At 38.8% G+C, this 24,092-nt stretch overlaps 1 protein-coding gene across 3 annotated transcripts in view; it reads right to left on the reverse strand.

Annotated features, from left to right (window-relative positions):
- The window catches only part of SPECC1L (sperm antigen with calponin homology and coiled-coil domains 1 like), a 142,861-nt gene that overhangs the window by 19,827 nt on the left and 98,942 nt on the right, over positions 1-24,092 (reverse strand). For all 3 annotated transcript variants that reach the window (XM_086681977.1, XM_086681976.1, XM_086681978.1), the window contains 3 exons: positions 22,686-22,769; positions 20,238-20,394; positions 16,225-16,327 (listed from right to left, as the gene is read on the reverse strand). In XM_086681977.1, the coding sequence (XP_086538103.1) occupies positions 16,225-16,327; positions 20,238-20,394; positions 22,686-22,769 (344 nt within the window). The remainder of the gene's footprint in view (positions 1-16,224; positions 16,328-20,237; positions 20,395-22,685; positions 22,770-24,092) is intronic.

A 24,092-nucleotide genomic window follows, 5' to 3' on the forward strand; every position in this document is an offset into this window, starting at 1 on the left:
AACAAAACATTAAAAAATATAAGGTTCTGCCAGGTTAGTGTCACATTATTAGGTTCTCTACTTAAATAAAAGACAACAGCACGTTGGATTTTTCAAAAAAGGCCATAGCAATATATCTGACCCTAAATCTTTTCCAGAACTTTACTGCATCCCATCAAGGGGCAGAATCTATCTCCCTTCCCCTTACAACTGGGCAGGCCTTTGTGACTGCCTTGGCAGACAAAATGTGACAGAAGACATGCTACATGACTCCCAAGACTAGGTCATAAAAAGTGAGGGGACTTCTGCCCATCTCTCTCTTGGGACATTTACCCTGGAACACAGGGTAGGAGGCTGTGAGGAAGCCCAGTCCACATGGAGAGGCTGCAATGTGGGCTTCTAATCCTGACCCAGGGAAAATCTCGGCAACCATCAGCCACCAGAAACGAGAGCGGGAGCCTCAGATGAAGTTGAAGGGAGCAGAGATGAGCCGTCCCCACTAAGCCCCATCCAAACTGTAGATTTATGAGCTAAATGTCATCATTATTTTAAGCTATTAACTTTTGGGGTGGTGACTGTTATATAGCAGTAGGTAACCAGACCATCCTCCTTTCTCCTGGATCTAAAGAGCCTATTTGGAAAGGAAAATAGTTGGTCTTTTCCTCCTCCTTCCAGTATCTAATGGTTAATTACCCTTTCCATAATTATGTATCGTGAGGCAGCAACAGAGCATCTTTATAAATTACCTGCTTCTACAAACAGAGAGGTCACCCTAAATTTCCTGAATGACCTTGGGCTAAACTCATTTGTGAAAAGCCAGAGCATCATGTATATAATAAAATTAACCTGTCAAATTTCAACTCCTCTGTAGACTTCATATTATTATGTTGGCATCTCATCCAAAGTGAATGAACACACACACACACACACACACACACACACACTTTCTCATGATGTAAGGCAGTAAAGGACTGCTGAGATGATGTATAAAGATTATTTGACCCAGATAATTTAATGAATCTGCTTTTAGCAAAATAATTAAGCAGCTTTTGAAAATGTCACTTACCTGATTTCTCCTGTATTTCTCAGCCTTCCTCATAATAAAAATGCCCATTTACTAGAATTTTAGTGAAGAGCCTGGGACCCTGCTGGGGAGGCAGGATAGTTAGCAGAAACAGCCTGAGGCTGGGTGTTTGGAGGCCCAGGTGAATGATCTCAGGCAAGTCTGCCATTTCTCTGGTTTGCAGTTTCCTCACCTGAGAAGTAGAACCTCCTGTCTGCGTAATTCCTAGGGGTTATCTCAAGACCAATGTTCTCCAACTTCTAAGAGTGGAATTTTGGCTGCTCATTCAGATTAAGTACTTCAACTTTTATCTAAGCAAATGAACTCCTGAGACAATTGTATTACAGCTAACCAAGAGCACTGGCAATCAAACCATGTTCCTACTTCCAGCAGGTTTCCATTATGGATGGGAGTTAAATGGGGAAAGAATGAGGGGAAGAGAAATGGAACCCTGAGTTATGGAGAACAACAGGCCTCTAGGGCTCTGTTCAAAGTCCTCAGGTCCCTCTGGCCTCTAGCACTTCCACGGTCCCATTCTGTTGATGAAGTCATAACAAGTACACGTGAGGGGGCTGTCAGCCAGCTGGGGTGGGGGAAGGGGGGGTACATATGATTGAGTAGTGTCACCTACCATGCACGAAAACCCTGATCAAACTAATGTATGGTAATGGTATTAAGCAATTAATTAAAAAAAAAAATTTACAGCCTTGACATTTCTGGAAATAGATGTTAACAGTTGCTATCAAATTATGTTTAAACAGAATGTAAGAAGTACATTGTGATTCTGGGAAAACTGTGTCTCCCAGCTGCTATGTTTGGCATTAAAAGGAATCCCCTGAAAACAGGAAGCCATTCTTTCACTCCGCTGTGACCATGAGGCCACCCGCCTAACCTCCACTGTGTGCAGCAGAGGACACAGGCCTGCAAAGAGCTCAGAGATGTGAGCTCTTTGTAGACATGTGAACTTCACACTGGGCCACCACAAGCTTTCTGGACATGAGGGCAGAGAATGACGAGGCTGTGGCAGTGTGAATGGCTTCACTGGAGAGAATGAGTGGTATATGGAATCCACATGAAGACTGAGTGGGACTACAAATCTGCCATTCCTTTTCCCTTTGTTCAAGTATTTTTAACCCCTGGAACAGTGATATTTACAAACAATAATATTTCTGCATGGAAACTTAGCTTCCATCCAAACTGACAATGTAAAACAGAAAAAAAAAATTTAGACTTTCAACCTAGATTCAATTCAGAACAAAACTCTTATCTGCTGCCTGCACCTTTCTTATTTTTTTAACTCTGGGAAGTCATTCCTGTGACCTAAGATTCCAGTTATAGAAGAGGAAATGAAACCATCTAAGCTTTGCTTTGACAATCAGGAATTCCGAATGTATTATTTTAACTGCACTCTATCTACTGGCAGAACTCCCAGCTCTCCTGACCTCTCCCATTCCACCCTCTCTGCCTCAGTCCTAACTTGAACCACAAAGAGGATGCTAGGAAAGTGGAAGGAGAAGACAGGGAAGAAGGACTGGGGGAAGAGGCACTCCACTCCGTAATGTTTCTGTGTGAGAGACTGAAGACCTCTCCAAAAAGAAGGGGAGAGGGTTTCACCATTCCACCCTCAGAGGTGAACAGACAAGGGGCAGGGGGACCATGTGTGTAGGGTATGCTTCTCTATTCCCTGCCCCAGGATGTAGTGAACAAGAAGAGGAATCACAAGAAACCTGAGCTTTGGGGGCCAGTATATTCAAGTAAGGAAAGCTACCTTTATCCGGAGAATTCACTCACCCCACAAGTTTCAGAGTGTTGGAAATGCACAGTGGCCCAAGGGAAGGTGGCAAATGCCAGGTGCCTGGGCTACCCAGGTAGACACTAGGAAGCATCATATAAACACTTCATAAATTTATTAAGAGAACTTCTTTTTCTACTTGTCTATACCCTGTCTAATATTTCAAAGGAAGCTATGGGGGACTGAGCTATTTTTATCTGTCCATTAGTTCTTACTCTACTGACTCTTCAATTCACGGGGACACACAATTCTAGGAGAAGAAAGGGAGTTTCTTCTTTGTTGTTGTTGCTTAGTGAAAGAGAGTCGAGGGGAAAAGAAATACAAAAAGGAAGCATGTGAGGAAACTGCCAGCTGTGGTGGGGCAGAGATTGACAATTCCTCCTCTAAAAAACAAATATAAAACTGGACAAAATTGTCAAAAATAATAATTTCAGCGTTCTGGAAATGAATCAAAGGCAAATAATTGCAGGTAAGAACAGTGGGAGTCTGTAGCCCTCATGCCTAAAACTGCTCTCATCTGTTTCCCTCTTTTAATTAAAAAAAATAATAACAATGAACAAAGTAATAACGATAACACTGTACTACTGGGTTTATAACACAAATAAATTGAATATATATGGCAAAAGCAGCACAAAGGAAGAGTGAAGAAAAGGACCCACATCAATATAGCAAAGTTGCTATATTTTACCATATTAAGTCTGAAAAACCTTAAATCAATTGGGATAAGATATGTATTGTCATCCCTAGAATAATCATTAGAAAAATAACGATTTCAGGGCACCTGGATGGCTCAGTAGGTTAAGTGTCCGACTTCGACTCAGGTGATGATCTCGTGGTTCGTGAGTTCAAGCCCTGCATTGGGCTCTGTGCTGACAGCTCAGAGCCTGGAGCCTGCTTCAGATCTGTGTCTCCCTCTCTCTCTGCCCCTCCCCTGCTCATGCTCTGTCTCTCTCTGTCTCAAAAATAAATTAAAAAAATTAAAATTTTTTTAAAAAAATAAAAATAATAAAATAATAAAATAACTAAATAAACTTTATTAAAAAAGAGGATAAATAACTTTTATAAATCTCTAGCTGGATTAATCAGGAAAAAAGGAATATACAAGTTGCATTGTCAGGAATGAGAACAGAGACAACACTTCAGATTCTACAGATATCTAAAAGAAGGGAATATTATGAACAACGTTATGCCAATAAATTCTACAACTCAGACAAAATGAAGATTCCTTGAAAGACAACCAACCAAACCTCACTCCAAAAGAAACATAATCTGAATAGCTCTGTATCCATTAAAAAAACAAACTGGATTTGTAATTAAAATTTTTCCCACAAAGAGAATCAGACCAGGTGACTTCACTGGGGAATTCTACCAATTATTTAAGAGGGAAGTAATACTGACTGCACATAAACTTTTCCAGAAAACTGAAGAAGAAAGAATTCTTACCAACTCATTCTATGGGTAACATTACAGATACCAAATCCCAGGAAAGACATTATCAACAAAGCAAACTGATCAATACTCCACAGAGACATAGATGCAAAAATTGTATACAGAATTCTACCAAGTTGAATTTGACTTGCTACAAAGGATAATACATCATAACAGAATAGAATGTGTCCCAGGAATATATGGTTGGTTTGCCACTCAAAATAAATTATCTTCACTTGATCTTAGCCAAAAGGCCGAGAAGCGATCAAAATAAATTATCTTAAACAAACAATGGATCAAAGAAAAAAATCACAAGGGAAATCAGAAAATAATTGGAGACAAAGGTAAAGTAAAACACAACATATCAAAATATATGGGATACAGAGAAAGCAATTTAGGGGGAAATTTATAGCAATAAACTCTTATACATAAAAAATAAGAGAGGTGCCTAGATGGCTCAGTAGGTTAAGCGTCCAACTTCAGCTCAGGTCATGATCTTGTGGTTCGTGGGTTTGAGCCCCACGTCAGGCTCTGTGCTGACAGCTCAAAGTCTGGAGCCTGCTTCTGATTCTGTGTCTCCCTCTTTCTCTGCCCCTCCCCCACTCACACTCTGTCTGTCTCTCTCAAAAATAAATATTAAAAAACATTTTTTTAAATAAGACCTCAAATCAACAAACTAACCAATTTTAAAACTTAAGGAAGTAGGAAAATAAAAACTAAACCCAAAGCTTGCAGAAGAAAGTAAATAATAAAGATTAGAGCGGAGGTAAACACAAGAGAACAAACAACAGACAAAAAAAATCAATGTAATAAAAAAATTGGTTCACTAAAAGGTCAAAAAATTGACAAACCTTTAGATAGACTAAGGAAAAAAGAAGCCACAAATTACTAAAATCAGAAATGGAACTGCGAATTACTATAGATTCTACAGAAATGAAAAGGATAATAACAGAATACTACGAACAACTGTCTGCCAACAAATTGGATTACCTAGATGAAATGGACAAATGCCTAGAAACACAAAACTTATCAAGACTGAATTACAAAGAACAGAAAACTCTGAGTAGATGTTTAACTAGTAAGATGACTGAATCAGTAACCAAAACTTTCCAGTAAAGAAAAGCCCTTGACCTGATGGTTTCGTTGGTGGATTCTACATAACAGTTAAAGAACTAATCCTAATTCTCCTGAAACTTCTCCAAAAATTGAAGAGGAAGTAACACTTTGTACCTCATTCTATGAGGCCAATATTACTCTGATACCAAAGCCAGATAAAGACACTATCAGAGAACAATGCTCAAGACCAATATTGATGCAAAAATCCTCAACACAATTCTAGCAAACCAAATTCAGCAGCACATTAAAAGGATTATACACAATGACCAAGTGGCACTTATTCCTGGAATGCAAGGATGATTCACAACATACACAAATCAATTTTTTTGATATACTAACCACATTAACAGAATGAAGGGGAAAAAACCCACATGATCATCTCAGTTGCTATAGAAAAAGCATCTAATAAAACTCAACAAACTTTCATGATAAAAACACTTGAAAAACAGAAAAAGAAAGAAATTATCTCCACACTATAAAAAGCTGTATATGAAAAACTCACAGCAAACATCACACTCAATGGTGAAAGACTGAAAGCTTTTTTCTAAGCTGAGGAAGAACAAGCCAAGGATGTCCACTTTTGCCACTTATATTCAACATAGTTCTGGAAGTTCTAGCCGGGGCAATCAGGCAAGAAAGAGAAACAAAAGGCATCCATATTGGAAAAGAAGAAGTAAAATCATCACTATCTACAGACGATATGATCTTCTCTGTAGAAAGCCCTAAAAATTCCATACATACAAACTGTTAGATATAATAAATTAATTCAGCAAAATAGCAGGATAAAGGTCAACATACAAAAATCAACTGCATTTCTATACACTAACTATGAACCTAAAAGGGAAATTAGAAAATAATTCCATTTACAGGAGCACCAGAAAGGATAAAACAAATAGGAACCAACTTAATCCAGGAGGTAAAGGACTTGTATGATAAAACCTACAAAATTCTGCTGAAAGAAAGTAAAGACATCCCATATTCATGGGGTGGAATACTTAATACTGTTACGATGTTATTATTACCCAAAGTGATCTACAGATTCAGTGCAATCCCTACCAATGTCCCAGTGAGAATTTTTTTGCAGAAAGAGAAAAACCCTCCTAAAATCAATAACAAATCTCAAGGGACCCTGAGTAGTCAAAACAATCTTATAAAAATAAGAACAAAGCTAGAGGACTCACACTTCCTGATTTCAAAACTTACTGCATAGCTACAGTGATGAAAATACTGTAGTACTGGCATAGGCAGACCTATATACCAATGAAAGAGAATAAAAAGACCAGACAAGGAAATAAGTAAATAAACCATGAATAGTCAATGAATTTTGACAAGGGTGCAAAGACCATTCAATGGGGAGGAGTTTTTTTCAATAAAATGGGGCTGAAATTGTTACCCTCTTGGCCACAGCTTCTGCTGAGTTTCTCTAAGCCTGCCTCCACACACCTTAGGACATGACAAACAACCTTGAGGGCAAAAGCTAAGTCAAACATGGAGCTCACTACCCTGGGATTGTCTTTTCCCTGAGATTTAGGACCCTCAAATCTTGACTGTCCTTGTAGCTCAAATTTTAGCATCCCTACTCAGAGACTCTGAAACAAGCTCTGGACTACTGCTTTTTCTGTTTGGTCTCTGTCCCATGCCAAGAGTTGGCAAATAGTCCAAAGATTTAAAAAAGCAGGGGTAAATATGGGGCTCAACTCAATGTGTTTTCTTTCTGCAATTCTGGTTTCTGCCAAATTGGTCTTAGTTGCCTAGGTTAGTCCCCAGTGCCTTCAAACACACACACACACACACACACACACACACACACACACACACACACGTGCAGACGTGTGTGTGTGTGTGTGTGTGTGTGTGTGTGTGTGTGTGTATTTTAAACAACATAGTAATTCTAAGTGGAGTCTGGTCTGATATTCTTACCTAAAAAGAAGTTCTAATTAGTTTTAATTATTGATGTGTATTTTACTGACTAGTCCATAAGCTTCCTGAGAATAGAAATTCTTTTTACTTACTGATTCTGCTTTAACACCCATAACACTATCTGGCACAGACTTTATTTAGTATGTATTTGGTAAGTTAATTTTTATATCAGGAAAAATTGCTAGAATGCAAGTAAAGCACAGCATATAAAAACATCACTTCCGGGGCGCCTGGGTGGCGCAGTCGGTTAAGCATCCGACTTCAGCCAGGTCACGATCTCGCGGTCCGTGAGTTCGAGCCCCGCGTCAGGCTCTGGGCTGATGGCTCAGAGCCTGGAGCCTGTTTCCGATTCTGTGTCTCCCTCTCTCTCTGCCCCACCCCCGTTCATGCTCTGTCTCTCTCTGTCCCAAAAATAAATAAATGTTGAAAAAAAAAATTAAAAAAAAAAAATCACTTCCAACCATTCAAGTCCATCAATTCTTCTTTTTCCACTAATTTCCACTAAGACATGTACAATCTTTTGTTCTTCAGCCCAAGTATTAATGAGCAAATACCTCAATAATATTTCTTAATGCTTATTTGAGATTATCTCAGACAATTCTAAAACCTTTTTTTTTCATTTATTAAAACTATTCCACCATAACCAGTAAAGAAATTGAATTAGTAATCAAAAATCTCCCAAAAAACAAGAGTCCAGGGCCAGATGACTTTCCAGGGGAATTCTACCAAACATTTAAGGAAGAGTTAACACCTATTCTCTTGAAGCTGTTCCAAAAAATAGAAATGGAAGGAAAACTTCCAAACTCTTTCTATGAAACCAGCATTACCTTGATTCCAAAACCAGAGACCCCACTAAAAAGGAGAACTATAGACCAATTTTCCTGACGAACATGGATGCAAAAATCCTCAACAAGATATTAGCCAGCCGGATCCAACAATACATTAAAAAAATTATTCACCACGACCAAGTGGGATTTATATCTGGGATGCAGGGCTGGTTTAATATCCATGAAACAATTAATGTGATTCATCACATCAATAAAAGAAAGGACAAGAACCATATGATCCTCTCAATAGATGCAGAGAAAGCATTTGACAAAATATAGCATCGTTTCTTGATAAAAACCCTCAAGAAAGTAGGGACAGAAGGATCATACCTCAAGATCATAAAAGCCATATACGAAAGACCCAACACTAACATCATCCTCAATGGGGAAAAACTGACAGCTTTCCCTCTAAGATCAGGAACAAGACAGGCATGTCTACTCTCATCACTGTTATTCAACATAGTTGGAAGTCTCAGCCTCTGCAATCAGACAACACAAAGAAATAAAAGGCATCCAAATCAGCCAGGAGGAGGTCAAACTTTCACTCTTCACAGACGACATGATACTCTATATGGAAAACCCAAAAGATTCCACCAAAAAAACTGCTAGAACTGATTCATGAATTCAGCAAAGTTGCAGGATATAAAATCAATGCACAGAAATCGATTGCATTCCTATACACCAACTATGAAGCAACAGAAAGGGAAATCAAGGAATCAATCCCATTTACAATTGCACCAAAACCCATAAAATAACTAGGAATAAATCTAACCAAAGAGGTAAAAAAATCTATACACTGAAAACTAGAGAAAGCTTATGAAAGAAATCGAAGACGACACAAAAAAATGGAAAAAGATTCCATGCTCCTGGATAGGAAGAGCAAATATTGTTAAAATGTCGATACTACCCAAAGCAATCTACATATTCAATGCAATCCCTATCAAAATAACACCAGCATTCTTCAGAGCTAGAGCAAATAATCCTAAAATTTGTATGGAACCAGAAAAGACCCTGAATAGCCAAAGCAATCTTGAAAAAGAAAACCAGGGGAGCTTGGGTGGCTCAGTCAGTTAAGCCTCCGACTTCAGCTCAGGTCATGATCTCATGACCCATGAGTTAGAGCCCCGTGTCAAGCTCTGTGCTGACAACAAAGAGCCTGGAGCCTGCTTCAGATTCTGTGTCTCCCTTTCTCTGCCCCTCCCCTACTTGCACTCTCTGTCTCTCAAAAATAAATAAACATTAAAAAAATTTTTTTAAGAAAAAGGAAAAGAAAACTAAACAAAGCAGGAAGCATCACAATCCTGGACTTCAAGCTGTATTACAAAGCTGTAATCATCAAGACAGTATGATACTGGCACAAAAACAGACACTCAGATAAATGGAACAGAATAGAGAACCCAGAAGTGGACCCACAAACGGATGACCAACTAATATCTGACAAAGCAGGAAAGAATATCCAATGGAATAAAGACAGTCTCTTCAGCAAGTGGTGCTGGGAAAACGGGACAGCAACATGCAGAAGAATGAACCTGGACCACTTCCTTACACCATACACAAAAATAAACTCAAAATGGATGAAAGACCTAAACGTAAGACAGGAAACCATCAAAATCCTCGAGGAGGAAAGCAGGCAAAAACCTCTTTGATCTTCTTACTCAACCTCTGCTTACTCAATATGTCTCCAGAGGCAAGGGAAACAAAAGCAAAAATGAATTATTGGGACCTCATCAAAATAAAAAGCTTCTGCACAGCGAAGGAAACAATCAGCAAAACTAAAAGGCAACTGATGGAATGAGAGAAGATATTTGCAAATGACATATCAGATAAAAGGTTAGTATCCAAAATCTATAAAGGACTTGTCAAACTCAACACCCAAAAAACAAAAAAATCCAGTGAAGAAATGAGCAAAAGACATGAACAGACCCTTCTCCAGGAAAGACATCCAGGTGGCCAACTGACACATGAAAAAATGCTCAACTCACTCATCATCAGGGAAATACAAATCAAAACCACAATGAGATACCACCTTATACCTGTCAGAATGGCTAACATTAACAACTCAGGCAACAACAGATGTTGGTGAAGATGCGGAGAAAGAGGATCCCTTTGGCATTGTTGGTGGGAATGCAAGTTGGTGCAGCCACTCTGGAAAACAGTATGGAGGTTCCTCAAAAAATTAAAAATAGAACTACCCTATGACCCAGCAATTGCACTACTAAGGTATTTATCCAAGGGATACAGGTATGCTGTTTTGAAGGGACACATACACCCCAATGTTTATAGCAGCACTATCAACAACAGCCGAAGTATGGAAAGAGCCCAAATGTCCATCGAGAGATAAATGGATAAAGATGATGTGGTACATGTATATACAATGGAGTATTACTCGGCAATCAAAAAGAATGAAATCTTGTCATTTGCAACTACATGGATGGAACTAGAGGGTATTATGCTAAGTGAAATTAGTCAAAGACAAATATCATATGACTTCACTCATATGAAGACTTTAAGACACAGAACAGATGAACCTAAGGGAAGCAAAAATAATAGAAAAACAGGGAGAGGGACAAAACATGAGGCTCTTAAATATGGAGAACAAACAGAGGGATACTGGAGGGACTGTGGGAGGTGGGATGGGCTAAATGGGTAAGGGGCATTAAGGAATATACTCCTGAAATCATTGCTGCACTATATGCTAACTAATTTGGATGTAAATTAAAAAAATTAAATTAAAAAAAAACTATTCTGTACAATATTAAGTGATTTCATTATCCTTTGGATTAAATAATCCAATTCTAGGTCTGGCATTTTATCAGAAAACAAAGATTTTTCATCCAAAGTAGGGCTCTCTTAAAGCATAAGAGACTCTTAAAAACTGAAAACAAACTGAGGGTTGATGGGGGGTGGGAGGGAGGGGAGTGTAGGTGATGGGTACTGAAGAGGGCATCTTTTGGGATGAGCACTGGGTGTTGTATGGCAACCAATTTGACAATAAATTTCATATATTAAAAAATAAAAAAAATTAAAAAATTTAAAAAACTGAAAAAAAAAAAAAAACAACCAAAAAACAAAGTAGGGCTCTCTTAAATTAACCTTTAGAGGCTCCTTGATTGTATTCAGTTAGGTTTTTCCAGAACAAGAAAACAATGGTATACCAGCTAAATATAAAGCTGCTAAATATAAAATTTATAATCAAAGAAAATATACTGAAACTATAAATTATTTTCTCAGTTACCTTATCAATCTGATATTGTCAATCCCTAACCAAACATAGCCAGAAGAATTGAAAGTAGCTGCTTCTGGGAAGGAGAAATTATAGAGGTTATGAAATAGGGCAATGTATGAGCACTTTTCCCCATAAGCGCTTAAGAATTATTAACGTTAGGGGTGCCTGGGTGGCCCAGTTGGTTAAGCGTCTGACTTTGGCTCAGGTCATGATCTTGTGGTTTGTGAGTTCAAGCCCTGTGTCAGGCTCCACATTGACGGTATAGAGCCTGCTCGGGATTCTTGCTCTCTGCCCCTCCTGCACACACACACTCTCTCTCTCAAAATAAAGAAAGTTAAAAAAAATAATGTTAACTGCATATTTACATTAAACTTAAAAGCATAACTGTAGAAAAAATAAAAACATAATGTGTAGAAAATGAGGCACTGATTTAAAACACAAGGAAGATTTAATCCTTAAAGCAATAATGCTAAAGGTTGTTAGTATGATGTCGTGGACTCATGATACAGCTTTGAGGCTGTCATTTGTCCTGTGGCGGTTTTCAGTCCCACATTTGTAAACCTGACAGTAAATCAGAATGCCAAGGCCAACAGTAATAATTCTAGTATTCTAAAACTTCAGTGAACAATAAGTGGCAGGACACAATTTAAAAGAGAAAGTGTATTCGTTAGATAAAAGGCAAACTCAGAAGGGCTTGTTTTATAATGGATGGTTAATGAAGTTACAGTGATTAGCACAATTATTTTAGGATGACTCTTAAGAGAGTTAAAGGAAGATGATATGGTATTAGGGAATCTATCTCCGTTGATTAGACAGCTTCTACGACATAAAGCATGCATGGTCCAAGCATTAATGATGCATTTGGGGCCTGAGAGAGCAGTATGTGCTGAGTGTCACGTAACAGGTCCTGCTCTAGTGAGCTAGTCAAGTGTCACAATCTGCCCTTTCCTGTAGACTGTGAGTGGTCAGAGACCAAAAAAAAAAAAAAGAAAAAAGAAAAAAAAACTGGTCCCAAACTGCTGGCTCTTAAGGATGGGTATGGTCATCCATACTTCAAAATAGATAAGGGAAGGGCTCTGGCACTTCTTACATGGCTCTTGACAAATTAAGAGCTTTATCAGATATATCTTTCAGTTTACAAAGGTTTTTCATTTCAAACTGTCCAATTTTAACTCACAGAGTTTGAAATAAAAGAAGCAGCATCCTATCCACTTTTAAACAGCAAGAGTAGAGATCTGTGTCACAGGAAAGAAAAAGTAAGACAAACAAAAAAGCCATACGTAGGTTATCATTACAGAAGTGTCCACAGGAGGTAAAGAAAGGGGAAACTGGGTTTGTAGCATAAGACCATCTAGTGTACAGAAAGGTTTTATCTATGTTCATTATTCTGGTATGCATTATATTTCTCCCTGTCCTGTAAGTACCCACTCAATGAAAAAAAACTTAAAATTATTAATTGAAGTTTTTAAGTTGATGTGTGTGTGTGTTATAACAGTTGGAGTACTTCTGTAATAAAGATTTCCTTATAAGAGCAGCGATATGGGAGGGTATCTGTGTAATGTCTACTTAACACTACAGAAGGATAAGACAAAATCTTTGCTATGCCCATTTCCAAAAGTCTTAATGGGGGGAGCCATCTGGAACCAGCTGCATGACAAATCCCATGTTCACTGAAGCCTCAAATGTTTCCTCGTGGGTACAAGTGTGGACAGATGCCAACAGGGAGTGACAGTTTCCTACACTACAAACTCCTAAGCAGGGCATCCAACTCACGCAAACTCCACAGGACCTCAGGGCCCCCCTGCAGCTTTCCTCAAAGTACCTTGGGATTAGCCTTGCTCTTCTCCCCTACACTTCTCCCCCTTCACTTCCCTCAGATTTGTGTTTTTTTGTTTTTTCAACCAAAACAATGTACTTTAGGATTATAATCAGAGAATTTAAGTGGAAAGGAACCAAGGGACATTAGTTAAATCATTGATTTAAGGCTTGAATCATCTAAATTTGATTATTTAACTTTTTAAAAGTTTGTCTTATTTATTTATTTATTTGAGAGTGAGAGGGAGGGAGGGGGAAGGAGAGAAAGAGAATGCAAACTGGGGAGGGGCAGAGAAAGAAAAGAGAAAATCTCAGGCAGGCTCCATGCTGCCTGTGCTGGAGTACTTAAGGCTTTTAGGCTGGAGCTTCCTGTCTGGCTTCTTCAAAAAGCATATTTTCTAAGTTCATTCATGTTGTAGCATGTATCAAAACTTCCAATCCATGAACATGGGATGTCTTCCCATTTATTTAGATTTTCTTTAATCTCTTTCAGCAATGTTTTACAGTTTTAAGTGTAAAAGCCTTGTTCCCTCCCCCACTTTGGTTAAATTTATTTCTAAGTACTTTATTCTTTTTGACGTTATTGCAAATGGGAGTATTTTAATTTCATTTTCAGAGTTTCCATTACTAGTGTATAGAAATGCAAGTGGTTTTAGTATACTGACCTTGTATCCTGCAATTTAGCTGAATGTTTATTAGCTCTAACAGTTTGTATGTTAATTCTTTAAGACTTTCTAGATATAAATCATGTCATCTGCAGAGATGGTTTTACTTCTTCCTCTTCAATAACTTATTTTTTTCTCTTGCCCAACTGCTCTAGCTAGAATTTCCAGGAAAATACTGAATAGAAGTGGTGAGAGTGGACATCCTTTTTTGTTCCTGATATGATAACAGCTTTCAAAGGGAAAGCTTTCAAAGTCTTTCATCATGAGGTATGCTGTGAGCTGTGGGTTTTTCACATATGCTCTTTAACAGACTGAGAAAGCCCCCTTCTATTCCCAATTTGCTATTTTTTATCATAAATAGGTTTTTAATTTTGTCAAATATTCTTTCTGTGCCTACTGACATGATTATCTTCGTTTTTTCCCTTTATTATATGTTGATTAATTATCATATGTTGAACCAACCTTGCATTCCAGGGATAAATCCCACTTGGTCATAGTGTAGGATTCTTTTTATTTGCTCCTGGATTGTTTGTCAGTATTTTGTTAAGAATTTTTGCATAAGGAATATTGATCCATAGTTTTCTTTACAGCGTTTTTTTCTGGGCTGGTTATCAGGGTAAATTGGCCTCAGGGAGTAAGTCACAAAGTGTTCTCTCTTCTGTTTTTGGAAGAGTTTGAGAAAGACTAGTGTTAATTCTTGTAAACATTTGGCAGAATTCACCAATGAAGCTATCTGGCCTTGAGCTTTTCTCTGTTGGAAGTGTTTTGATTAATAATTCAGTCTCTTTCATTGTTATAGGTCTATCCAGATTTTCTTTCTTCTTGGGTCATAATTGATAGTTTGCATATTTAAGAATTTCCCCTTTCATACCTAGGTTACCCAATTTGTCAGCATACAATTGTTCACAGTATTCCCTTTTAAGTATTCCTATTATTATTTACTAAGTAAATAAGTATTCCCTATTTCTGTGAGGTCACTAGTAATGTCCCCTCTTTTATTCCTGATTTTTAATTTTAGTCTGCTCTTTTTTCCTTTGTCCATCTAGCAAAGGTTTGTTGATCTGTTGATCTTTTCAAAGAACCAACTTTTGGTTTCATTAATCTTCTCTACTGTTTTGTCTGCTGTAATCTTTCTTTCTTTCCTTCTGATTGCTTTTGGCTCAGATTGCTCTTCTTTTTCTACTTTCCTAAAGTGAAAGGTTAGGATATTGATTTGAGATTTCTTCTCTTTAAAGGTAGGTGTTTATGGCTATAAATTTCCCTCAGAGAGCTGCTTTCAATGCCTCCCATAAGTTTTGATATGTTGTGTTTTCACTTTCATTCTTATTTTCTAATTTCCCTTGTGATTTATTCTTTGCCCACTGATTATCTAGAAATTGTGTTTAATTTCCACTTAGTTGTGAATTTTCCTTCTGTTACACATTTCTAATTTCATTCCACTATGGTTAGAAAAGATACTCGATATAATCTCAATCTTTGTTCAAATTTATTGAGTCATTTTATGACCCAACATATACCCTAACTTGTGATGTTCTATGTGCACCTGAGAAGAATGTGTATTCTTCTGTTGTTGGATGCCAGGAGTCTCCAAGCCTATACAGAATATAACTCATTTATCCATATATATCTGTACAGATATGCAGATACACTATCTATCTATATTTAGTATCTAAATATATAGTATCTAGTATATACTTCAAGTCATGTACATCCTTGCTGATTTTCTATTTACTTATATCCCATTCATTTACTTTTATTTTTTTGCTAAGTAATTTTTTATTGTAGTAAAATATAACATAAAATTTATAAGTTTAATCATTGATGAAAATATTAATTTAAAGTAAAATAAATATATTTTCACTCTTAGATCAGATGGGACCTCAGTGAAGGCAGTTAACAGGAATTAGTTAAGAAAGTGTTATATTGGGGCGCCTGGGTGGCTCAGTCAGTTAAGCATCCGACTTCGGCTCAGGTCATGATCTCGCAGTTTGTGGGTTCGAGCCCCGCATCGGGCTCTGTGATAACAGCTCAGAGCCTGGAGCCTGCTTTGGATTCTGTGTCTCCTCCTCTCTCTGCCCCTCCCATGCTCATGCTCTGTCTCTCTCTGTCTCTCAATAATAAATAAATGTTAAAAAAAAAAAATTAAAAAAAAAAAAAAGAAAGTGTTATAATAGCTGAATAAAAGTACTGGAAAGATTAGCTACTCTGGTAAGGTAAAAAATTTATGCCATCCAAGTGACACTCAGCCAAGTTTGGGATAGACTTTGTGTTGAATGTGGTCCTGAAATTCAGCACAGGATTCCCCATTTTAATGTGAGATGTGTAGCAAGCTCTGACACTCCAGCACCTGGTTTGGCCCTTGCTCATGTGGGAGAAAGGAACCATATGATTACCTGATAGCCTTCTGTTTTCTTCTGACACCACTTCAGCAAAGCATTCCTCTTTGATCCTCCATATTCTCTCGCCAATGCGGACAGAGGGTCTTTCCTTTCTTCCCTAAGTGAAAATAAGGAATCCAAAGTTAAAATATTTTTTATTTGAGCACATTATAAACCAGAAATCCCACAAAGAAGAAAGAGAACAGTGTCAGTTTGCATTCCTGGATGGGATAATTGCACATACTAAGGCATCTAATAGCAAGATGTAGGCTTTCATTCAATTGATTTTACTTCTCAATTTTTACAGGATCCTCACAGACCCAGTTTCTGCTATCTGAAGGGATGGACTCTGTTCATTATCCACATGGAAACTGGCAAAGATTTAGTATGGTGTGCACTCACAATTAATGGAATGCTTTCCAGAATGCTCAGGAGGAAAAACAACCTGACAGTGGCTGCATATGAAAGCTGCTATGGCCGACTTTTATTCAGTATCTTGCCCTTCCATAATCTTTATGCTTTAGTTTTATTTTACTAGTTTTTGTTTTCAACCTTTTATGTCCTCAATCATTTCATCTTTTTTTAAAAGATAAATCACTTGGTGGGGGGGGGGGCGCCTGGATGGCTCAGTCGGTTGAGCGTCTGTTGGACTTCAGCTCAGGTCATGATCTCACAGTCTGTGAGCTCAAGCGCTGCATCGGTCTCTGTGCTGCTGACAGCTCAGGGCCTGGAGCCTGCTTCGGATTCTGTGTCTCCCTCTCTCTCTGCCCCTCCCCTGCTCATGCTCTGTCTCTCTCTGTCAAAAATAAATAAACATTAAAAAAAAATTTTTAACTATTTAAAAAAATAAATAAATCACTTGGGGCCCCTGGGTGGCTCATTTGGTTAAGTGTCCAACTTGGCTCAGGTCATATCTCACGGTTTATGAGTTCAAGCCCTGCGTCGGGTTCTGTTGCTGACAGCTCAGAGCCTGGAGCCTGCTTTGGATTCTGGGTCTCCCTCTCTCTCTGCCCCTCCCCCACTTGTGCTCTGTCTCTCTCTCTCTCTCAAAAATAAATGTAAAAAAAATTTTTTTAAATATAAATAAAAATAAATCACTTATTGTAGATACAAAGGGCAAGATTATGCAAAGTGAAGGATTAAAAGGCATAGTTCCTACCTTCAAGGTGCTTACATTTAGAGGAAGCAGATAAGACAACAGATGGCAACACACATTAAAACATTCATAAAATGTTTCAAATGTGTTTATTGTGAAGATATACACTCTTTATTGACTACAGGTAACTAGAGTTTTATCTTGCATAGAAAATGGGATTTTTCTGTAAACTCACTCACTTGTTCAATACCTCCTTATGGAACACCACTCTGCCAGGCAATGGATAGTGAACAACACAGGGTTCCTGCCCCCTCAAGGAACTTCAAAGTTTACTATAAAGTAGACACACCACAGGAGTTCAAAAAAAAAAAAAAACAACAACAACGGCTACTTACAATTCATGTCTTAAAATTATATGTAGGGTACCTTTTAGGCACTGTCAATTTCCTTGAAGACAGAATAAATATCCTGCTCTAAATAAGACAATGAATCAAAAAAGATTTTGTGATCACTCTGCTGATGAAGCAAGTAAGGCATACAATCTGACATATCCTGGACCAAATCCTGCCTTTTAGTAACTACTTGACGAATACCTGGAGAGAGAGCGTTTCTAAAATGACCTGCTCTTTGGTAAGTGGCATACCCTTAAAAGTTTGTTCTATTTTTTAGTGATTACTTTAGGAATAAAGCAGAGATTCTATCCCACACCCCATAAGTATACTTATGCCCAATAAGTATCCTAAAGGCTACTATATTACAAGTGGCTTAATATTCTTCAGTGCATTGATTCTGTTTTCACCCTTCAAGCTATGCTAGAAAATCAAAGAGTACATATTTATAACTGAAGCTTTTCCAATTCAGAGGTGTGCTGAAGCAGCACCAGTTTGATTTATCTTAGAACCAAAAGTAAAATACAAAAATTTCCAGCAAGGAGTTAAGACTGCTGTCTTGAAGAAATATACTTTTGGGGCGCCTGGGTGGCGCAGTCGGTTAAGCGTCCGACTTCAGCCGGGTCACGATCTCGCGGTCCGGGAGTTCGAGCCCCGCGTCAGGCCCTGGGCTGATGGCTCAGAGCCTGGAGCCTGTTTCCGATTCTGTGTCTCCCTCTCTCTCTGCCCCTCCCCCGTTCATGCTCTGTCTCTCTCTGTCCTAAAAATAAATAAACGTTGGAAAAAAAAAAATTAAAAAAAAAAAAAAAGAAATATACTTTTATGTTTGCATGCCAGCCCACCAGACTCCTGCTTTGGTTTAAAAAGCCCAAAGAAGTGTGTTATAATACCACTGAACATAGGAAAAGAGAATGAGAATAAAGTTAATGAAATACGAACACAAAAAAACAAGCCAAATGAATGAATGAATGAATGCATGAATGAATAAATCTCCAACATGCTTATAATACTATAATCAATGTGAAAGGTTTACTCTGGCTTACACCAAGTCTGTTTGTTTATGGAAACAGCTTAAATTAAAGCATCAAAGAAGAGTTAACTTTATGGACTACAATGGCAAGCTTCAGAAAAGAGCCTCCCAGAGCTGGAGGGTCGTCTCTCATAACCTCTTCATTATAAGATGAAGACACCTTCCAGTTGAAGATCACAGCTTCTGTCTGAGTAGGGGAGCCAGAAGAGTGGGTGCACTTCCCACAGGCATACTACAGATATGGCCTACCACCCAGGACAGAGACAGGTGTGAACAGTGCTCTCCCTGCATGAGCCTAGGCAGAGCATGAGCTACCCTCATCATCACTCCACCCCTACTTGCTCTGATGGCGCACAGCTTATAGGACCACTATTCTTAGAGGTTGAGCCCCTAGAGTCAGAGCTTTAAACTAAAGTATATAACTTGAGTTTGAGAGGCCAAACATTCCATTTTATTCTCATACATATAAGGCTGAAGTTCTGAAATCCACTCCTATCCCTCCTTCAGTTCTTCCCAATACACCTCGACAGTTTTCCTCACCCCTATATACGATGTATGCTATCTTTTTGAAATGTTTTTTTTCCTCTAAATTATAACTACTTCTTAGTCCCAAATGGATTCTGACATAAGAGAAGTATGAATAAAATATACTACTACATTTTCAGGTACTGTTTACCAAAGATCAGTGTGGTACCATGTTCCCACCTTCTGGTCTAGAACAATTAGAACCGTCTCTGGTGGCTCTCATTCTTCCATTCCTTTTCTAGAAACCTGCTGCCAAAACCAATCATCTTTCCCTGTGAAAAGCCTCCTGAGTCCCACCTTCCCTTCACCATTTCCACTGCTGTCATACTGATTTGGACTCAGCATCTTTGTCCCCAAAATATTATAATGTCATTTCAGTTGTGTTCCCTGATTTTTGTCCACAATGGAAGAATCCTTGAATCATCTCACTCTGATTTATTTACCCCACTTTATATCTCCTACTATATCAAAGTGATTCAATTTGACTCTAAGGAGGTTCCATGCCTAGCCACATCCTACCCTATCAATCTTTTCTTCCACTGCCTCCAGATATGGTGGGTCCACACCTTCCTCTGGTCTTCTGTGCCCATCCTCTCTGCACATGCTGTACCCCCTACCCATAGCTCCCCCAAACCTTGGTTACTCACCCTTCTGTACATTCACTCATGTCTCTGACCTTGCTGACCTTGCCAGCCCACCCTCCACACCCAGGCAGCACTCCCCTAGGAAGCTTCCCCCTAACCCTCCACCCACACCCCATGTTGTAATTTCACAATGCTTAGGAGGAAATGAACCACCTCTTTCACTTTGCCTTGCTTTTTACTTCTATACCATCTTACCCAATTCTGGGCATAGAAGAGATGAGAAAACAATAACCCACAAAGAAAAAAAATCAGTGCTCGATTGCCATTATTTTATAATCTGATTATTGATCTCCGAAGGCTAGGAGAGGTATACATGAAATCCATCAGTATTAACTGTTCTCTACCTTATCCGACTTCGGGTGGTGGGGGTGACGGACGCCGTGGGAGAGGAAGACAGGGAAAGCTGTGGAGACGTGGTTCCCATAGCCATAAGAGAGGCCGGCGATGCTCCCTCGGGTGCATTGATGTCTCGTTTCATCTCTTCACTACTTCGTCGAGATACTGATTGTGAAAAATAGTCATTATGCATTTCATAATGGAGAAAGATGGTTACTTTTATAAAATACTTTTAAATTAGGTTTTTGAGACCTTTTCTTCAGCAGGTTCCAAAAAAAAGTAGAAATTACCATATATGAAAAATAACTAACATTTCCTTTATCATACTGGTAACTTGGAAGGATTTATTTCTTTCATTAAAAAACCTGTAAAAAAGATGCAGTAGTTGAGATATGCACTGAACCCCACATTTCCTGAAGGTATGGAATACATCTTATCCATCACCATAACAATCACAGAACATACTATCCACTCTCAACTAAAGGAAACATAACCCTTCTGAACATAGCCAAAATACCACTTAAGGGGAAAAAAAGGAAAAATACATCATCATTTAATTCTGGGTCAGGCCATGTTTTAAAAAACATAAACCAATGAGACAAACAGAAAACCAAAAGGTGTCAATTCAACTACTGAGAAACAAGGTCAGTCAGAAAAGTTCTATTTTGAAAGGCTACCACAGTAAGCCATCACACCTTGTTAGAATTACAGAAAGTTCTAAGAACTGCTAAGTGGAAGTAGCTCCTGCTTTAGCCGTTGGTAACAGAGCCACAGCAAAAGCAGCTTTCTAGCAAGGAGGCACTGAGTTGGCACAGGTGCTCAAGGCTCTGGGCTGAATGCGGGAAGAAGTGAAATATGAGACAAAGTTCCTGACCTCAGACATATACTCTCTCACATCAGAAGATGCTGGATATATACTCTCTCACATCAGAAGATGCTGGATATACAGGTGCCCTGAGCTGGCTGTAATCAATGTTATACATCAGTAATTCTTCCCAGATTACTGAAACTGCCCCTGCTTTTATGGACTAAAATTTTCTTGGTGATTGTAGGATGGTCACAAGCAGAATATAACTATGCATTAGTGAAGTGATGTCTGTAAAGATCCAGAGGACAGAGACGCTTTGTCCTATTACATGATCTTATTAGAATGATATATTTATAAATATTTCTGACATAATTTTGTGATTATTCTTGTTTTTCTTTCAACATCAGATCTTCATATGCCTTAAATCAGCAGTTTCTTTTAAGTGGTGTGCTAGGAAACTGGATGAGAACCCCTTTCATAATTTTATATAAAATAGAGGAAACTGAGGGCACACCTGAGTGGCTCAATTGGTTAAGTGTCCGACTTCGGCTCAGGTCATGATCTCGCAGTTCATGGGTTCAAGTCCCGTGTCAGCCTCTGTGCTGACAGCTTGGAGCCTAGAGCCTGCTTCTGATTCTGTGTCTCCCTCTCTCTCTGCCCCTCCCCCACTCATGGTCTGTCTCTCAAAAATAAACATCAAAAATTTTTTTTAAATATAGGGGAAACTGAAAAAGAATCAGAAGAACTCTATGATAAGAAAAGGCTTTGGAGGCACCTGGGTGGCTCAGTCAAACATCCAACTTCGGCTCAGGTCATAATATTATGGTTCATGAGTTTGAGCCCCGCATTGGGCTCTGCGCTGACAGTGTGGAGCCTACTTGGGATTTTCTCTCTCCCTCTCTCTCTACCCCCCCCCCCAAATAAATAAATAAACTTTAAAAATAATTCAAAAAAGCAAGAAAAGGCTTTGGAATCTGAGCTTTGGGATGGTAATTTTGGCTGGACTTCCCACTAGTACAGAGATCTGGCTATAATGCATAAAAACTGTACTAGCTTAAATCCCCATGCAAGTGGAAGGTTAACTGTATGAGGTAAAGTTATAGGAATTTCTCCTTTTCTGGTCCAATTTCTAGCTGAGTTATTAAGGGCAAATAAGGGCCACAAAGGGAAAATAATGCGAGCAACTGATAAACTGGGGTTAGCTCTATGAGACAAAGTAAGCTTGTTTATAGGATGGCTTTTTTATACTGGAAAAATCTGGTTTCCAGAGAATTTTTGGTGTGCTCTGAAATAACAGTCATGACACACCTTGGGATTAATACTAGAATCTTTCACAACTATACCAACTTTGTATCAAGCTATATTTTCAGCATGACATCTAGCCCATTCTAGGCACTTCACAAATCTTGTTAAATAAATGGAACAATCTAGTTTTGGGCCATGAAATTGATTATTTTGAAATCAGGGCCATGAAATGTGATTTCTATAGAATCTGAAAAATACGACAGGGGAAATTCAGAGTGAAAGTAATCAACTCAAGAGCTAAAGAGGCAAGAAAAGCTAGGTAAGTCTAAAGAGAAAGTATTTAGTACCACCACTAAGACCTCTGGAAGTCTTTCTAAGGGAAATTCCAGATAAAAGTCATCACCTGAGATGGTCTTGGCATTTTCCATGGCAGGTACTCTTGGCAGAGAAGCAGGTCGGCTGGTTGAAGATGTTCTTAATAGATGCTCTGCACAAAATGGGAAGGGTCAAAATAAAGACATCAGACACTGAACTCTGAAGTAACAAAGGCAGCAGGAAGGTGAGCTCTCCTCCTGTCCCCCTGGAAGCTAACCCTTCTTTCTCAATCCAGGGCACTCTAACAATTCCCTATGGAGTCCATGTCTACTAAAGAGTTTCCTCAGACAAGGACTGTGGGAAAACATTTCATTCAATGTTTGATTTCTAGAGATAAGATTTGATACAGATGAATGCTTCTAAGTCACTGGCTGCTACTTACCACTTTGACGCAACTCAACCAAAATTCAAAGATCCCCTACTGTATGTAGGTCTAAAAGTACAAGCTAAATCAAAGGCTTGCCCTTCTGTGCCTAACAGTAGTGGGGAATCCATACATATACACAACCAGAGACAAGTCAGGACAGGACGATTAGAATAACAGAATGACAAAGTATTATCAAACCACAGAGTGAGAATCCATTCACTTTGATTTCAGGCAGCAGGGAGGTCTTCAACAACATAATGATATTAAGCTGAAGCTTTACTAGTAGAGAAGAAGGGTGGGAACAGTATTTCAGCCAGACAACAAGCAGAACAAAGGTATAAGAGCATTCAAGTTACAGAACGATAAAATCCCAGTGGCCTCAACATGGGGCATATGGAAATCAGAGAGGGTGACAGAGAAAGGGGCTTTAAAGGGAAAATGAGGCTAATTAACAAGAGCCTTCATTACCTAGTATGTGGACTTTAGTCTGAGGGCAACAAGGAAGCAACAGACATTTCTGAAATTCAAGGAAGGACGCAGAGAAAGAGTACCTCCACTGTCCAGTTTGCAGCCGCACCCTGTTCCACTCCTCCCTTGCTCTCTAAACACAAGTCATCTTGGGAGTTTCTGGAGTTCCTCAAACACTGGCACTGTTCTCCTCCCTCCTATTCTCCTCCTCCATTTCGTCCATAGCCTGACTACTTTCATCACCCTTCTAGTCTAGCTTCAACATCACTTCCTCAGGACCTGCTACCCCAGAGTGGGAGCCCCCAAACACAGACCAGCACACTTCTTACCTAGGGCTATAAGCCTAACAAGGCTGTAGTCAGGCCAGGACGACAAGCACAAGGACGGACGGACTAGATGTTCTGCCTGGCTGCCATGTCCTAAGGACATGTGATTAGCATGAGGGAAAACACCACCCCTTACATTTATTTATTTATTTTTTTTTTTATTTAAAAAAAAATTTTTTTTTTCAACGTTTATTTATTTTTGGGACAGAGAGAGACAGAGCATGAACAGGGGAGGGGCAGAGAGAGAGGGAGACACAGAATCGGAAACAGGCTC

The sequence above is a fragment of the Puma concolor genome, chromosome D3 (genome assembly GCF_028749965.1).
Source record: "Puma concolor isolate L17-30 chromosome D3, mPumCon1.1.hap2, whole genome shotgun sequence".
NCBI lineage: Eukaryota > Metazoa > Chordata > Mammalia > Carnivora > Felidae > Puma > Puma concolor.